Source organism: Phocoena phocoena, chromosome 1, assembly GCF_963924675.1.
Source record: "Phocoena phocoena chromosome 1, mPhoPho1.1, whole genome shotgun sequence".
Classification (NCBI taxonomy): Eukaryota; Metazoa; Chordata; class Mammalia; order Artiodactyla; family Phocoenidae; genus Phocoena; species Phocoena phocoena.
This window is the reverse complement of record NC_089219.1, coordinates 65,097,517-65,112,707: the sequence shown is the minus strand read 5'-3', so window position 1 is coordinate 65,112,707 and position 15,191 is coordinate 65,097,517. Positions and strand designations below refer to the sequence as shown.

At 38.5% G+C, this 15,191-nt stretch overlaps 1 protein-coding gene across 1 annotated transcript in view; it reads left to right on the top strand.

Moving 5' to 3' along the window:
* The window catches only part of ERICH3 (glutamate rich 3), a 91,114-nt gene that overhangs the window by 6,802 nt on the left and 69,121 nt on the right, over positions 1 to 15,191 (top strand). The window contains 4 exon segments of the mRNA XM_065886272.1: positions 3,618 to 3,816; positions 8,734 to 8,827; positions 11,275 to 11,400; positions 15,088 to 15,159. Coding sequence (XP_065742344.1) covers positions 3,618 to 3,816; positions 8,734 to 8,827; positions 11,275 to 11,400; positions 15,088 to 15,159 — 491 coding nt within the window.

The window sequence follows — 15,191 nt, the reverse complement described above, 5'->3', positions numbered from 1 at the left end:
AAAAGGATGTAAAGCATACATGTTGGCTCATATAATGAATCATTTTATTTATCCCATGTGATATATCTTGCCACTTATTTTTAAATTTAGTCATTGGTGTGCTGGTGAACTGGCTTTTCAGAAAGAAAAAAGAGCCCTGATTTGTAGTGTTTTCCAATTTCTGTGGTGTAAATACTCCCAAGCTGGCCAATTTCAAGCTGACAATGGCTTGCAAAATTCCTGAACATTTTAACAATTGTCTTATGAGAGCCAGTATAGGCAAGCTCCAAAAAACCACTGTGAGTGCTTTTTAAGTATACTTTTATATGCTTTCTAATTGTTTTATGCATAAAATCCTTTTCTCTAACCTCATTTTGAGGCTTTTAATTGTGGGGACCCTTCCATATTCTTCTATATCCCTTCTTTTTTCTCTTTCCCAGGTGTGTCTAAATATGTGTAGTAGTAAACAAGCGTGGAAATCTATTTCATTAATACTAAATGATTTTTTTTCACGTTTCACATTACTAAAATCATTTGTAGGTTACAGTCAATGGTATGTCATAGTATAATTGGTAAAACTTTCTTCTTTCTTAGTGTTCTATATAATAATTATTTGAATTTAATGAAATGTGTTAAGTGCTGAATAGATGGTGTTTGACATGAATATAATTATGTCCTATGGGATAATCTGTCTTTTCACAAATTAGATTCACCTAAAGCAAGTTATTTCTCTATTATTATCCTTATGAGAAAAAAAATGTAAATTGTTTGAAATGCTCCTTGGTGTACCTCTTGTTCTTTTGTCTTAGTGCTTACATGTGGTATATCAAAATTAGATCAGCAAAGTAGGTCCCAGCTTGTTATGTACATCCTGGTGTGGCTCCAAGAACTGCCTTCTTCCACCTGGGAAGTGTATTTTTTGAAAGTGGGGATCATTGGCATGATAAATCACTGGACAATATACATCATAGCCCAAACGCCATCACATTCAGTGTCCAGTGTTTCTGCTTCCTGACATTTGGATATAGAAAGACCTTGTGGTAGGCAGGATAATGGCCTCTAAATGATGTCCATGTGTTAATCCTCAGGACATGTGAATATGTTACTTTACATGGCAAGGGAGGGATTAAGGTTGCAGATGGAATTAAGGTTGCTTAGCAGCTGATCTTAAAATAAGATTATTCTGGATTAATCTGGGTGGACCCAATGTAAGTAAGCACAAATGTCCCTAAATGGGAAAGAGGGAGGTAGAGGAACCAGAATCAGAGAGATGGCATCATGAGAAATTCTTGACTGGCTTTGGCAATGGAAGAGAGCCAGGAGCCAAGGAATGTAGGCAGGGAATGTGGGCAGCCTCTAGAATGTGGAAAAGGAAAGAAAAAGAATCCTCTCTCAGAGCCTCCAGAAGGAATGCAGCCTTGCCGACCCCTTAATTTTAACCTAGTGAGACCTGTAGGAGACTTCTGACATCCAGAACTATAATAAATTTGTGTTGTTTCCAAGCTACTAGCGTGTGATAGTTTTGTACAGAGCAATAATAAATGAATACAAATTTCATTAATTCAGATGGGCTAAGTCACAAGAATTTGAGCTAAATAAAACTGGTTGTGTTAAAAACATTCTTTATGTTCTCTCTGAACAAGTGTACCAGGTACCTGGTACCTAGTGTACCAGGTAATTTGTAGTATAAAGTAGATTGCAGAAATATATATATTTAAGAGAGTAAGATGATTTAAAGATTTCAGTACATTGTTTTTATGCTAATGATATGGCTAATTATAAATGACAGGTATGTATTTGCTAATTTTCATCTGAAGAATTTTTATTTAAAGTTTTCTTATCTCTGTACTAGAAATTGGTGGAATTATATCTCTGTGAATATTTAATGATTCACAATTTTCCATTATTATACCTAGCATCCTGGTCCCCACCTTAGCAAGCCCTTATAAGTGTGTTTCACTGTGATTTGGTGTATGTTATCAGGAACAAGATTTAGGTTACATAATCTTTGGCAAGTGACTTAACCTAAGTCTTGTTTTCCTCATCTACAAAATGGAGACAGTTATGCCTTCTGTTATGATCTCATGTTTGTATACTCCTCAAATTCATATGTTGAATTCACAATCCCCAATATGATGCTATTTGGAAATGGGGCTTTGGGTAAATAGGTCATGAGGATGGAGCCCTTGTGATGGGATTAGTGCCCTTATAAGAGGAGACATCAGAGAGCTTGCCTCTCTCTTTCTCTCTGCCATGTGAACAAATGAGAAGATGTGGCCATCTGTACACCAGGAAGAGGGCCTTCAACAAGGATCTGACCATGCTGTCCCCCTGATCTCGGGCTTCCAGCTTCCAGAACTGTGAGAAATGAACGTCTGTTGTTTAAGCCTTTCTGTTACAAAGCCTGAATAGACTAAGATAGAAATTGGTACCAAGAAGTGGGGTGCTGCCATAACAAATACCTAGAAGTGTGGAAGCAGCTTTGGAACTGGTAATAGGTAGAAGCTGGAAAAGTTGTGAGATGCAAAACCTTTTTTCTCCAGCTTTATTGAGATATAATTGACATATAACATTGTGTAAGTTTAAGGTGTACAATGTAATGATTTGATACCCATATATATTGCAAAATGATTTTCACAGTAAGTTTAGTAAATGCTACCACAGCCTCAAATAATTACCATTTCTTTTTGTGGTGAGATCATTTAAGATCTACGTTCTTAGCAGCATTCAAGTGTGCAATACAGTGTTGTTAACTGAAGTCACCATGCTGTACATTAGATTCCCGGAACTTATTCATCTTATAATCAGAAGTTTGTACCCTTTGATCCACATCTCCCTATTTCTCCCACCCTTGAGCCCCTAGCAGCCACCATTCTGTTGTGTTTATATGTTTGGATCTTTTAGATTCCACATATAAGTGAGATCATACAGTGTTTGTCTTTCACAATCTGACTTATTTTACTTAGCAGAATGCCTTCAAGTTCTGTTCATGTCACAAATGGCAGGATTTCTTTATTTTTTTATGGCTGAATAATATTCAAGTGTATATGTGTGTGTGTGTATGTGTGTGTATCACATTTTCTTTATCCATTTATCTGTTGATGGATACTTATGTTTTTTCCATATCTTGATTATTGTGAGTAATGCTGCAATGAACATGGGGGTGCAAATACCTTTCTGAGATAGTAATTTTATTTCCTATATATATGTACTCAGAAGTGGGTTGCTGGATCATATGGGAGTTCCATTTTTAATTTTTTGAGAAACCTCCATACTGTTTTCCATAGTGGCTACACCAATTTAAATTCCCACCAATGGTGCCTAAGGATTTCCTTCACTCCACATCCTTGGCAAAACATGTTATCTCTTGTCTTTTTGATAATAATCATCCTAACAGGTGTGAGGTAATATTTCATTGTGGTTTTGATTTACATCTTCCTGATGGCTAATGATGATGAACACCTTTTCATGCACCTGTTGACCATTTGTATGCTTTCTTTGGAAAAATATCTATTCAGATCTACCCATTTTCTAATCTGATTATTTGGGTTTTTGCTATTGAGTTGTATGAATTCTTTATATATTTTGGATATTAACAACTTATCAGATATATGGTTTGAAAATATTTTCTCCTGAAGGGACTTGTAAGGTGATTCTGAAAAGGGAGCTGGAAAGGAAGCATCCATCTTCTCACACAACACATCATGTACAGAACATTAGTAGAAATATAGATGGTAAAGGCCATTCTGATGGAGTCTCAGACAGAAATGAGGAATATGTTATTGGAAACTGGAGGAAAGGTGATCCTTGTAAAGTGGCAAAGAACTTGGCTGAATTGTGTGAGTGTTCAAGTGTCTTGTGGAAGGCAGAACAATCGAGGCATAGACAGGGAGGTTAAGTCACATGCTCCCGGTTATGGAGCCAGTAATGGTGGAGCCAGGGTTGGACTGGAGCTGGAGTCTTGACCACTACATCCCTCTCCCTCCACAGAAGTAGACAGTGTGGGGCCCAGCATGCTGGGAGAGAAGGTTGGGGTTCAAGAAATTCTTCTATCAGTATGGTCCAGGAAACCTTACCCTCAGCATGTTTTCCTTGGACTCACTCATGTTGAGCAATAATCTTGTTTTGGAGCTTTTCCATCTTAGGAAGATGGAAGAGCTGTGACAGTTAGATATTACTCACATTCCAGAGGCCTGAAAGCAAACGAATGAGACTATGTATGTGAAAGAGCTTTGTAATCTGCAGAATGGGATAGAGATACTATACTCCTTCCCCAGCTGAAGGCACGGTGTCTGACATGGGGACACTCAGTAACTATTTGTGAAAGAATTAACCTATGACACAGGAAGAAATCAAGTACACACACACACACACACACACACACACACACACACACACTGTATGTGCATGCATACCTCCCCACTGAATTGGAAGTACTGTCAATGTAGTGTCTGTGCCATCTCTGGATCCCTGGTGCTGTACAGAATGCCTTGAGAATAGTACACAATAAATGTTTTCTGATTAATATGATAGTGCCTTTCCTGTTAGTCTGGGTTTCTATGGAATACTCTTTCTCTCTTTGGGGGCAAATGGAGGGCTTGATAGGAATTGACCTTATTAGTTCAGAGCTCCAATTACGTGATCTACATGGTGGGCGGCAGGGGTTCAGGGGTCAAGCGTTGAAAGGCTATAGCTGGGAAGGCGGCTCTCCCAGTGACTCAGCAGCTGCTCCTTAATACTCAGGCACTGCAGGGACAGGGAGGTGTGGATTGAAGTGGGGGAAATGGTAACCATCATAGAGATAGGGTTGCTTTGTTTCCTGGGGGACAGTGTTTTCCAGCGCGTTGAACCGGAAAGGAGGTCTTTCTCTACCCAGTGAACAGGGGTTGGTAAATAGTCTTGTCCATCATATAAAGAAGCCAGCGAGTCGGGCTGGTCTGGCCAGTTAGTTATGGGCCTTTGTGTGAACAGCATGGCTTTTGAGTGATGTGGTCACAGTGGCCGGGTGGTCGCTGTGACCAATGTGGTTGTTGATATTGTGGATTGGAACAGGAGAGGATCACAGGACTGAGGCAGCATGACCACGAAGTCCAGCTTTGGCAACAGATGCAGGCAGTAACTTACAAGGGGAGTAGAATACTCAAGGTGCAACACAACCCAAAGCCCAGGTGAGGCGACCTCATCTGGCCCAGGGTTGTGCTGAGTGCAAGGAAGAAATGTGCGTGGTGAGGAGAAACAGTAGCAGTGAGTGGAGAGGAAAGGCAGAAAGATGAGAAGAGCTCTACTAAATCAAAGTGTGGCTGGGTCAGTAAAGCCCTTGTAATTGAGTACATGCAAAGGGAGGCTGCAAACCCATACCAAGCACCCTTGAAGAGGAGCAGAGTGGGAAGGTTGTGACAGATCATGGTTGTGACTGAGCCACAGGGTTATTACTCTCTCCCTGTGAAGGAAGCTTGATGGTCAGAATGAGGTTGACATTTATATGTAGACTGTGGAAATGTTTGCATTAGCTGCTGTTTCAGTTTGTTCAGGCTGCTATACAGAATGCCATAAACTGGGTGGCTTAAACCACAGAAATTTATTTTGTACAGGTCTGGAGGCTGGTAAGTTCAAGATCAAGGCACCAGCAGATTCAGTGTCTGGTGAGAACTTGCTTCCTGGTTCACAGATGGCCATTTTCTTCCTGTGTCCTCACATGGTGGAAGGGACATGGGAGCTTTCTGGAGTCTCTTTTATAGGGTGCTGATCCCATTCATGAGGGCTCTAGCCTCATGACCTAGTCACCTCCTGAAGGCCCCATCTCCTAATACCATCACATGGGGGGGACAGGGTTTCAACCTATGAATTTTGGGGGGAAACATATATTCAGTCCATAATAACCATTTTACTAAACCTGTATATAATTTAGTATAGTTTCTTGTTAGCAAACAATTCATTTGTCTAAAGTTTCAGTTAAAAAAATTAAGGCATTTTCTGAAAAAGAAATGGCTGAGCCTGGGGAGACCCAGCTGGTTATTATTCATAGTCATGGAAAAAGATGCTTTAAAAATGGCATCCCAACCAGGGATCTTCATTCTTTCCTAAACAGGAAGAGATGAGAAAATCATTGTGTGCAAAGATTTCAACTCTCCTGGATCTATTCCACTTGTCAGTAAGACTGGAGGGGCATCACACACACAGACTCATTCAATAGGAGCCTGAGAGAGCAGAATTAGAATGAGGTAGTGCCAAAGCTGGCTAAGCTTTGTTATTAAGACCTAAATATTAGAAGTGTTTCAAAGTCTGAATTAAAAGAATGGGATATTTTACAGTCAACAGGGAAGTGGAGGTCCACGTTATCTTAACATTTTGACCCTACTACATTTAATCAGGGTTTTAGCACTCATAGCTATTCCGAAACTATTGATTTTTTAAAATGTGAGCCTGAAAAACAGACAAAAGACTATATATGATATCAGTCTAATGATTTATCTTAAGAATCTGTGAACTGTGGAATCATGATTGTTAGGACTGAGAGACACCTGCTCACCTTTCTGAAACGAGTTGCTGAAAAGGTATTCTGAGATTCAGAAAGGGTAAGGGATACAACGTTGACCTTTTGGAGACAGGAAACCTTTGATGAACTATAGGACACCAAGACGGTTCATTTAAGAGATGGTTTCAAAGCATTATCCGGGGCTGGTTTTGTATGTGCATTATTGAAGCTCTCAGGTTGTCTTTTTACGTAAACCCAGTGAAATAATGGTTTCTGCAGCTGTTCGTGGGTCTGCAACTCTCATGTGGCACCTTGGCTTCTGGGCTTTGTAACTGCTTTTCAGTCTCTTTTGTGGACAAAATTAAACTTTCCTTACCATTTGACAGCATGGAACTTTCCTGAGATGGGCATTAAGGAGAAAAGAGACAGGAAAAGGTCACCAATACCATCTCCATGTAATTAAGGCAGTGCAAATAGCTAAATAAAATTGTTGCTAATGATATTTACTCGATTCTATGAGTCCCTGTTCTTGTTTCAGAATAAGTTAGGGATCAGCTGCTCATGAAATGTATAGATTATAAATCTTTGTGGCGGGTAATAGGGTGTGCATTTGTTTTAGGACAACTTTATGTTAGGACCATGTTTAGGCTTGCATGTTTTCTTTCTGTCCCTCTGTCTCTTTGTGTCTCTCTATAGACACACACTCACATTTATATGTGTATGTGTGTGTATATATATATTTATATATATATACACACACACATATGGATGCACATGCATGCATACATGTATACATACATGTATATGTATATGTGTGCCTGCTTTCTTAAGATAATAATTAATGAGGGATAGTTTAAAACTTAGAAAAAGTAGTTTCAAACTTTGCTTTATAGACTTATATTGACCATGTAACCAAGGAACCAATTTGTCCTCTTTTAAATGAAAGACCGTAAAAATCAGCAGTAATCTATGAACTTTATTTTTTTGGTTCTGGATGTGGAATTAATGAAATTGCCTGTGTATATATGTGGAAGTTAACACTTCTAAACGCTGAGCTGAAGCTTAGTTTGAAATTTATACCAGTAAGAATGAGTCCCAAACAAAATTGTATCTTCATGTGTTGAACACATCGTTATTCAGGTACATAATAAATAAGTAAGGATGCGGAAAATAATGCGCCATCCTGGCCTTCAAGTCTAGCAGAGGTATGGGAGGAGGTCATTGAAAGGATATGACCGCCTCAAGCCGGACTTGGGCAATCAGAGGCTTCTTACCCTCTCCCCTGTCCTTGGAATGCATATGTTCTGCCCGCCATTCCCACAGTGGGGACCATTTTCAAGGCTGCAGACCTAAGAGAGCAATATGTTGTGGAGGTCATCCGGACCTTGTACGTGATTGAACCCAGTTAAGGCCTTATATAAACTTTTAAGATTCTGATGGGCAGGTGCGGAGAGCAACTCATCTTGCAGCTGCCCAAGACAAGCCTCTTAAGGAAGTTCCTTTGCTTATTAATCCTGCCACTTACCAATCTGGAGTGGCTGCCTTTTTTTTTCACTCTTCCCTTGCCCTCTGTGTGTGTGTGCCAGTTTGCAAACCAACAGGAGTAGACTAAGAAATAAGCAGTAATATATCGTGGATGTGTAATGGAACTCAAGGTCTTAGAGGAACAGAGGGGAGGGTAACACAGCACACCCAGTTTGTATCAGGGGATGTTTCTTGGGAGAAGAGATGCTTGTGCATCACAGATGTTCTCCATTAGCTAATATCTGCTGAGGGAAAGGACTTCCAATTAGTGGGACTGTACAACGTGTCCTGAAAACAGGGGAGAATATGTTTAGGGAGCGCAAGGAAGTTTGAGTGACTAGAATTTAGGGTGTGTAACCAGAAGTTGAAGGGTCCTTTGAGGTAGCCCCTACTTTTCCATCAGGCTTCCTCCATGAAGACTTTCTTGACAACTGGAGTTGGTGGCCTCCTTCTCTGTGTCCCCATGATTTTTTGCATGTTTCTATTATTGGATTTTTCATAACCAACTTAATTGTTCTTGTCTGATTTCCATACTTGTCTGTGGGATAAAACAGCATCAGGGCTGTCTCTCAGTCCTTATCATCAAACCTAGAAAACAGTAGGTGCTCAATACTTGTTTTTTAAACACATACGTAAATGACTGGCTGGCTGGATGAATGAATGATTATGCACAGTTTGGGGATGAGAGTCAAGAATTGCCTTGGTTATCAAGCAACACTTCATAAAACCTTAATGGTTTCATTTTTCTGTTCCAGATTACTTGCAGCATATAATAGTCTTACGGATAAACACCTGGCTGGATATTTTAACAATACAAGGATAAGGCGGCATCTCTTGAGATCAGGGCTGGTAAGATTTGGTCTCATTTCTACCTGCCCTCTTGTTTCATTAAATCCAATAATTCCCTATCTTTTCTGGTTTCCTCTTTGAGCTTATCGGTGACATCTTTTCCCTTCCCTCATTTTAGAAAAATTACTTCCTTTCCAAAGCTCTGATTTATCTATTTGAGGCTGTGTTTCAAAAGATAGGAAGAGAGGTCATGATGGCTGCTAAGGCAACTTATAAATTATTGAGGAAAATCCCTATGAGTTTTCAAGAGCATATGTCATTTGTTTATTTACCCACTCATTTATTCAACCCATATTTATTGAACATATTGTATAAACCAGGAACTGTTAGGGAGTAAGGATAGAAAAGACTTTACTGTCTTCAGAAAAAAAATATTGTTTTTAATAATCACAGGATATGGTGTGGAAGACATGAACAGTTCAAAATTTTCCTTTAAATTTTTAAAAACTCTTTCATTTCATATGATGGTTTATTGATACATTAGTGTCTTTCGTTAGCTTCAAAACTATCATTTCCAGAAAATTTCCAGTTCTCTAAATGTCTATAATGTAAAACCTTTAAAAAACACTGTAGTTTTCCATTCAAAGTAAGGGGTGTGGTTATAGAAAGTGTGACTAACAATTTTAGCTGTTTACTTTCTTAAAACACTGTGGGTTTCCTTAACTATTGTTGCCATGGTGTTGAAAGGATATGCATTGCATTTCTAATTGTTGTTTATGTGCTTGGCACTCTGTCTGGGTAGTTCTCAGAGAGCCTGCTTTTTGTCTCCTGGGGCTTTGTTATCAGACACACCTGGCTGAAACCTGGCTCTGCCATTTACAAGACAGAATGTTCAGGAAAACACTTAACTTTCTCAGCTCCAACTTCTTCAGTTGAAGGACGATAATAAAGATAATGATACCCCGCTCTCAAGATTGTTGTAGCAATTAGAGATGTGTAATAAATGGTGGTTGTAATTGTTGTGGGTAGCATTAACACTACTTCTTCAGATAAAAGTCTGTGAGCTTCATATATAAATGGGAAGGACTTTGTATTTACTTATCAACGTCATTAACAAGCACTTATTGAACACTGATTATGTGCATGGCAACTCAAACAGGAAGGACGCAGCCCTTTCTCTAGAGCAGTTCAGATACAGTCTCTGAATCAGGAGTGTTCAGCATCGCCTGGGAACTTGTTAGAACATGCAAATTCTAGAGCCCCAGCCCAGATCTGCTGAGTCAGAAACTGTGGGGTGGGGTCCATCTGTCTTTTTCCACTTGTCTTCCAGGTGATTCTTCAGATGCTGGCTCAAGTTTAAGAACTTCTGCCCTATAGGAGCTTCCAGTCTAGTTGGGGAGATTAGATACTCCCAGAGGAGAAATATCAATGACAAGTTACTTGCTAAGGGAGGGGCAGTGCAGGAAGTTCTCAACAGTTTTTCCTGGTTGGATAGTCATGACATGATATCCCATGGACAACACATTTCAAAGACTATAACTGAGTTATTCGTAATTCCAAGCACACTTTCTATAACCACACTGCTTTCTTCCATTAGAAAATGCATTCATAAAAAAGATGATCAATAATCAATCTCTCGTAGCACAACTCTAGCTGATCTCGATACTCCAATAGGTTGCAACAACAGTACTAAAAAACTAGTTATCAAAATTAAGAAATATGTGGACTTGAATTAGGTATGGAAAGAAGAGCAGGGTTTAAATAAGTGAAAAGGATGATGAACATTCCAGGAAGGATAACATCCTCAGTTTAGGGAAGATGTAGAAAAATAGAACAAATATGCCCATAGGAAGGAATAAAAGAAAAACAAGTAAATAAAATTCAGAAACTATCACTCCTGGGACTTGCAGTGATGTCACTTGAAACCAATCTGAAATACTTTATATCTGGAGTACTGTATAATCTGAATCACAGCAAATTAAATTACATTCTGGGCTAGAGAGTGAAAGAAAAGCAGTGTGAAAACAAAGTAATGAAACCAATTATTTTAAAAACAAATTGATGAGCTCCTCTGTAGCTTACATGTTTTGCCCTTCAAAGTACTTCCTGTGAGATCATCAGTCCTGTGATCACTGCTCCTATTCACTGTTTCAAGGTAGCACCCCACGCCTTCTTCCCCAACGTGTTCAAAAAAAAATGAAAAGAACACCTGGGTTCCATTAAGGGAAAATTGTTACTCTAATGAAAACCTTGTTTTAAACGTCAAGTGCACCACCTGTATGTGTTTTCACAATGATGGGTATATGAGACTGCCTTTCTCTTCTTTTCCTTATGAAACATTCATTAAAAGTGAAAATGTATCAGCCATAGCACTACACCTCATTAGCCTTAAAAGATGCTGCTTCCTTCTCTGTCTGATCAACTGACGGTCCATCTCTCTCTCTTAGGGAACTAACAATACATTTTCTGCTTTGTATTTCTATATATGTTTTATTTATTCATGACAGATCACAAGAAATGGGAGGATACTTTCTGAAAAGGAATACAAGCTAAATATCATGAAGAGGGATCACCAAAAATATATCCGGGAGTGCTTAGCCCAGGCTATTTTCCATAAGGTTCTTGATATGGAGGTACAAGTATTAACTATTTTCTTTACAACTGATATTTATTAATATGATAATTAATAATACTTTCTGTACCCAGAAGCAGGGGAATTCTTCCTATATTTCATTAAAAAGGAATGGAACAAGGTGACCTGAGAAATACTCTATATCTCTCTAGGTAGTGAGGAGACAAGACACTGAAGTAAGCATTTCTTCATTTCAGTTAGGGAAAAATATGGACATCATTGTATATTTTGTGATATTTAATTTAACAAATGTAGAGTTTTAATCCGTAATGGCTACTTTAAAACATACCAGCCCTCACCATCTGTACCTCAATTTCCATTTGCTAAAAAAAAAAGTGACATCTGTTTAAATATCAGTAATTCCACTGCCATGAATTATTTCGGATTTGTTATTCTTTGAAGGCTCCGAAGCTCAACCGTATGCTAAATTTCAAGGAGCAGGCATTGAAACATCTGCTGTCCCTCCTACTTTAGGCCACGTTGGTCAGCACAGATTCACAACCCAAGTATCAACAACTTTTTTTTCAGTCTGACATGGCATTTTTAGAAGGATATCTAGCTAACTCGATAAATTATTTTAGCCTCGCTCCATGGAACTTGTAGTTTCAAGCATCAATACCATTTTAATGTCTGTGAAAAAGCATGTCACTTCTCGGCTTGACCAAGTAGCTGTAAATCAGAAAACTTGGCTCATAAAACCATTGACCTGTGGGTGCACTAAACATTTATGACCAACTGTAGAATCATCAGTAAACCAATACTAAGTGTAGTGCCACTCAAAATATTTATTATTATGCTACTATTAAATTGAGCAAGTGTTGTGCTCTCTTTGGATGTATATGATTTGTTCATTTAGGAATTCATTTTGTGATTTATGTCATGTGCATGAATTACATAGAATCATTGTTTATGGCTCCCAAATTCACTTCTTTATAAAAGTATTAGTTGGGATCCTACAACTAATGTTGAAAAAATAGTACAGCGTAAAATTAATTATACATAATTTCAAACTTAATCAGTAGGCACCAAGTTCTGTCTTAGCCTTGATTCTTGAACTTTCGTTTTCCAAAATTTCCTGTAATGCACACATCATAACTGTTAAATGTGCTGTTATTAAAGAGTCTTTGTGTATTCTTAAAGTTTGGAATAAATAGCTTAGATAAATGTTAATGTGTAATATATAATTTTATATAATATATAATATATTAATATAATTTAAAAATAAAATATTTCTAAATTGTTACATTTGTCTCACATTTAGTTTATGCTGATGCTGTTTACTAATGTTGTTGTATTACTATTCACATATTCATTCATGCGATAAACATTAACTGCAAGCTTACCATGTACCAGTATGGGGCTATGTGATGTAGCTGTGAGATATAATTTTTTAAAAAATGCTGTAGAAAGTGATCAAATGCTAGAAGAGAGGAACAAATAGACTGAGCTCAGAAAAGAAGGGAATGATGACTTGCCTCTGTGAGAGTCAGAGGAAGCTGAACAGAGGTCCTGCTTTTTGAACTGAACCTGGAGGACTCAATGAAACTTGACATGAAAAGATAAGCAAGGCATTCCAGAGAGTGAAGACAGCAGGTGTGAAGTTACAGAGGTGTGAGGGGACATTGTGGATGGAAAGGAAAGCTCACTGAGGCCAGACTACACTGTGAGTTGGTTGAAAGACTGGCAGGAAGTGACACTCTCCAATAAGTTGGGGCCCTGTTTCTGGAGGCCTTCAATTCCCAGCTAGGTTTGCAGTGTAGGTGATGAAGCGATGAAACATTTTTCAGCATGGAGTGAAATAAATGAGCAGAGCTGTTTTAGAAAGATGACGTTGCTAAAAATGTGGAAGATGGATTAATGAGCTGGAAAAGATTGGAGGTGGGAGGTCAGCTAGGAAGCTCTTGCCAGAGGGTGTGGGCTAACAGCAGTAGTGGACATACTGGGGCAATGCCGCTGCCCACAGGGATCTGGAACAGGGAGAGAGACCGACACTGCCTGGATGAGGAACGGGGAAGAAGACACCCAGGGCCACTCTGAGGTTTCTAGCTTCATGGTGTGTGCGTTGCAGGAAATTGGGAAGAACAACATGGGCTAGATAAGAACCTTCAAACAGTGGGAAAACCTGATAGAGTGGTGTCCTGGAAGCCAGGGGGGGATCTCAAGCTGCAGAATGGTTCAATAAGATGACTACTGGGAGGTTTTTATGAAAAAAAAAAAAAAAAAGCCAAACAGGAAGTTAGTGTCAGATAGACCAAGATTCAAATTACAGTTCCACCACTGACTAGATGTATGACCTGGGGCAAGTTCACGACCCTCTGCTTCAGTTTCTTCATTTGTAAAATGAGACTGCTTAGCAGTTGGAATTGCTCAAGAAGAGATGATGCACGCGGAGCACCTTCCCAGCACACAGATACGCACGTAATGTGAGCTTGACCAAAAAAATGGTGTTTCTGTGCAGTTCTGCGTCCTACTTTTATCAGCATTACATGTATTTTCCATTTTTTAAACAAAATCTAAAGGCTGAATAATATCCCATTGTATATATGTACCACATCTTCTTTATCCATTCATCCGTCGGTGGACCTTTAGCTTGCTTCCATGTGTTGGCTATTGTGAAACCTGCTGCAATGAACATGAGATTGTTGAATATTTCAATTCTTGAATATATACCCAGGAGTGCAATTGATGGATCATAGGGTAGTTCTAATTTTGATTTCTTTAGGAACCATCATGCCGTTTTCCACAGTGGATGCACCAATTTACATTCCCAGCAACAATGTACAAGGTTTCCCTTTTCTCCACATCCAACTTATATGAGGAATGTAAACTAGTCAAACTCATAGAGGTAGAGGGTGTAATGGTGGTTGCCAGGGCCTGGGGGAGAGGAAAATGAGGAGGTATTACTCAACGGGGATAAAGTTTCAGTTATGCAAGATGAATAAGCCCTAAAGATCTACTATATAGATCTATTGCCTATAGTTAACAGTACTGTGTCGTACACTTAAAAATTTGCTAAGAGGATAGATCTTAAGTGTTCTTATCACAAACTAATAATAATAAAGAAGGTGGGAGGAAACCTTTAGATGTGATGGATATGTTTATGACATAGATTGTAGTTGAGAGTTTCACAGGTATATACTTATCTCCAAAGTCATCAAGTTATACACATAAAATATGTACAAATTTTTGTATGTCAATCATACCTCAGTAAAGTGCTTTAAAAAAAACAAAACAAAAAAAAAACCCAAAATCTTTAGGAACCTTATTTTAATAATTATATTCTATTCCATTATATGGATGCACCAAAAACTTAAACCATTCTCTTTAAAGTTTATGTTGCTCCTGAATTTTTGCTTTGAAGGAAAAAAAAAACAACCTTTCAGGCAACATATTTGTGCATAAAACATTTTTTTTTTATTATTCAGACTTCTCCTTAAGTTTAGAAATGAAAGTTATGGGTTACAGAGTAGGAACACTTTTACCTGCCTAATGTATGTTAGGAATTGGCTTTCCAAAGAGTTGTACCAATTTGTATTCCCACTTGCACACTTATGGAGGTGATTCTTCTCCATCTCAATGACAAGAGGGGTAAATGAGAATACAGTTAGATAGTGGGATTATTTTCCTCTAAAAATTTCTTTGCTACAATTGATATGATTCTTTCCTCCACTCTTTCCTGTGTGCTTAGCGTTACCATCAGCTTGAAATTAAGAAGAAACTGGAGACATTAGCTAGGAAGGAGCGAATTCAGAGATTTAAGGTAAGGAGCTACATTACTCTTACTTCATAATA